Source organism: Opisthorchis viverrini (assembly GCF_000715545.1).
Source record: "Opisthorchis viverrini unplaced genomic scaffold opera_v5_289, whole genome shotgun sequence".
NCBI classification, from domain to species: Eukaryota; Metazoa; Platyhelminthes; class Trematoda; order Opisthorchiida; family Opisthorchiidae; genus Opisthorchis; species Opisthorchis viverrini.
The window spans coordinates 538,037-540,512 of record NW_008751948.1 but is presented as its reverse complement, the minus strand read 5'-3'; the positions used below and the strand labels follow the sequence as shown (position 1 = coordinate 540,512).

The window sequence follows — 2,476 nt, the reverse complement described above, 5'->3', positions numbered from 1 at the left end:
CTCTTCTTGGGGCTCATGAGGTAGGCGCAGTCCCCGAGTTTCCGTCAACCTTATGTTCTACTTGTACGGAAACTCGAGGAGTTTCCAGCAACCTTATGAGTAGTGCATTACAAAAATATGTATGAATTCGGACATATTCAAATCCTAGCGACCTTCGCTGCTGAATTGAGTTGGTGGGTGGCGAGTGCTCTAGGTAACTATCTGTCACCCCGAATTTTATTTTTATTCCAGCTGTAAAATAATCTATCACGCATTTACTGAAACCTCTGAAGATATTGATTTCCAATCCAATTTTACCTTTTCAAATGCACAGAGCATCCGTGAAGCGATTTCCTTAGTTCCCATATGCTGATGGCCGGAGGTATTAGTTACTCCGATGGTCATTCTTGTCATTTGAGAATTCAAGCCGCAAGCAAACGTACGGTGACTTTGAAAAACATGCATGAGTCAACCATCATTCGTTTGCTCACATACAAATAAAAGGTCGTTTACTGTTTGTGACTTTGTCGTAGAACGGAGAACGGACCATGAAGCCAGTCCATCAGATTGTTACAAGTTAGCCTACTGTGCGCTTTTTCGTCGTGTGGCCTAACTGCACCTTGTCACGATACCACATCGACAAGATGCAAAGCCAACTGCGGTCAACTGCACTTTTGAGCACATATTTTTGAACTACAAATGAAGTGAACGAATGCGCATGAATTTACTGAACGTCTATCCATCGCGGATGGTAAGCAAGTTTGAATGAATCAGTGCTATCAAAAAGGCAACTTGGAAGCGTGCGACGCTGAAGAGAAGACGTTCGAGCAGTTTAGTTATGGTATTCAGGCCCTATCGACTAAACTGAGCAGCCGGGATACTCGAGGAAGACCAGCTCATGCGATTGTTCCAGGGATCAATGAATGTTAGTTCTATCGTAGATCGCGCCTATCTGGAATCCGTCAGGCGCTTTGCTATGGATTCCGACAGCACAAAATCGCACAGTGCCATGTCTCACGAACGTAGATCGCGCCTATCTGGAATCCGTCAGGCGCTTTGCTATGGATTCCGACAGCACAAAATCGCACAGTGCCATGGACTGGATCAAAGGTGACTTGGCCACGTGACATGTCTGTGTTCGCCGTCCTTTGGCACTGCACATGTGCGGAGCATGTGCTTGCCACTAGGTGACTGCTGAATGTTAATTTGTCACATGCTCAGACTAATCTTTCCGACGATGTCGATTTGTCTGATGCTATTTTTTCTTAAGTTAGTGAATGAGTTTCTGTTAAACACCCCTGTGGTGTGGCACTATGTTGCCGTGTATCCATTTTAAGTCGTTCCACTGCAACTGGGTTCTTACCTTAAGTATGCAACAGAGGCTGTTGATTGAAAGTCATAGTTTGTGTGGGGTAGGGGACGATGCAGAAGTCAGAGGAACTGAGCGTGACCGTATTATTATTGGCTTCAAGATGGCTCAGTCGTTAGACCACGAATTTACTGATCGGAAAGTCCGTGGTTCGAACCCGACCACAACTTCTCCTGTCTAGGCTGGTATGTCACCCGAAGGGATACTATCAGGTTGCCCAAGCTTAGACAGAAGCGGTCGAGATGTAGAGATTGGGTTCGAACCATGAACTTTTCGATCCGTATGTTCGCGCCTTAGCCAGTGAGGCATCTTGAGCTCAAGCAGTCAAAAGGTCCACTGTTTTTGTCTTATAGGCCAACCCGGCCTGACAAACAGCCGTCGTGGACATGGTTGAGCAGACCCAGAAACAACATCGCGTTAGAGCAGATTGATGAGGTTGAGACCTTGAAAACTTTCAATACAGCAATCGTTGTCTACCGTGAGCAGACCTCCTCATAAGGTTGCTGAAAACTCTTTGACGGCGCGCTAGCGGTATCGCCCTCTTTGGGGCCCATCAGGTAGGCGCAGTCCCCGAGTTTTTTCCAACCCAGTTGAACCCAGATTATACGAACTTGAAGAAATACACTATTTGCATGCCAATTTGGTCTTTACAATGATGGTGTATCGCTACAACTGGAACATGAGGCAGCCTTTGTGCGGTACATCATAAACGAGAGATTCAGTTGGGTCTCCTGTGAAGACGAAATTGCTTTGCAAATGGGTGCATTTCGCCGCGTCAAAATGTTGCAACCAGACAACGGGATTCAGTTCAAAAGCAGTTCATATCATGTGCAGTCAGACGACAAAGTAGCGATCGGCAGATATTGGACAAAGCCCCCTCCCAAGAACGCACAAAGTTCTACTCATAGCGCAAAGGTGATACTACTGATGGGGAGGTATGCGAGTAGCATGTTTTTTCTTGTAAATTCGCTTTGAGTCTCTTGAAAAGGGAGATCTGTTGCGGAATTTGTGGAGTTGCTTTGTAGCGTTTGCTTTGATTTGAGCAATGAATGATTGGAGTCAATGAATATCCAGGAAAGTTCAAGAAGACGCATTCAGGAGAAGATGGATGTCCCGTTTTTGTAAATA

The 2,476-nt window shown here is 45.7% G+C and overlaps 2 protein-coding genes across 2 annotated transcripts in view; one reads left to right on the top strand and one right to left on the bottom strand.

The window, feature by feature from the left end:
* T265_09629 (hypothetical protein) overlaps positions 1-2,476 on the bottom strand; it is a gene marked incomplete at both ends in the record, with an annotated part of 62,808 nt that overhangs the window by 53,220 nt on the left and 7,112 nt on the right. The window lies entirely within an intron of this gene.
* Positions 745-1,106, top strand: T265_09628 (hypothetical protein; the record flags this gene model as incomplete). The annotated part of the gene is made up of 2 exons (XM_009175759.1): positions 745-904; positions 946-1,106. 2 exons carry the CDS (start codon positions 745-747, stop codon positions 1,104-1,106), a joined length of 321 nt encoding a protein of 106 aa, XP_009174023.1.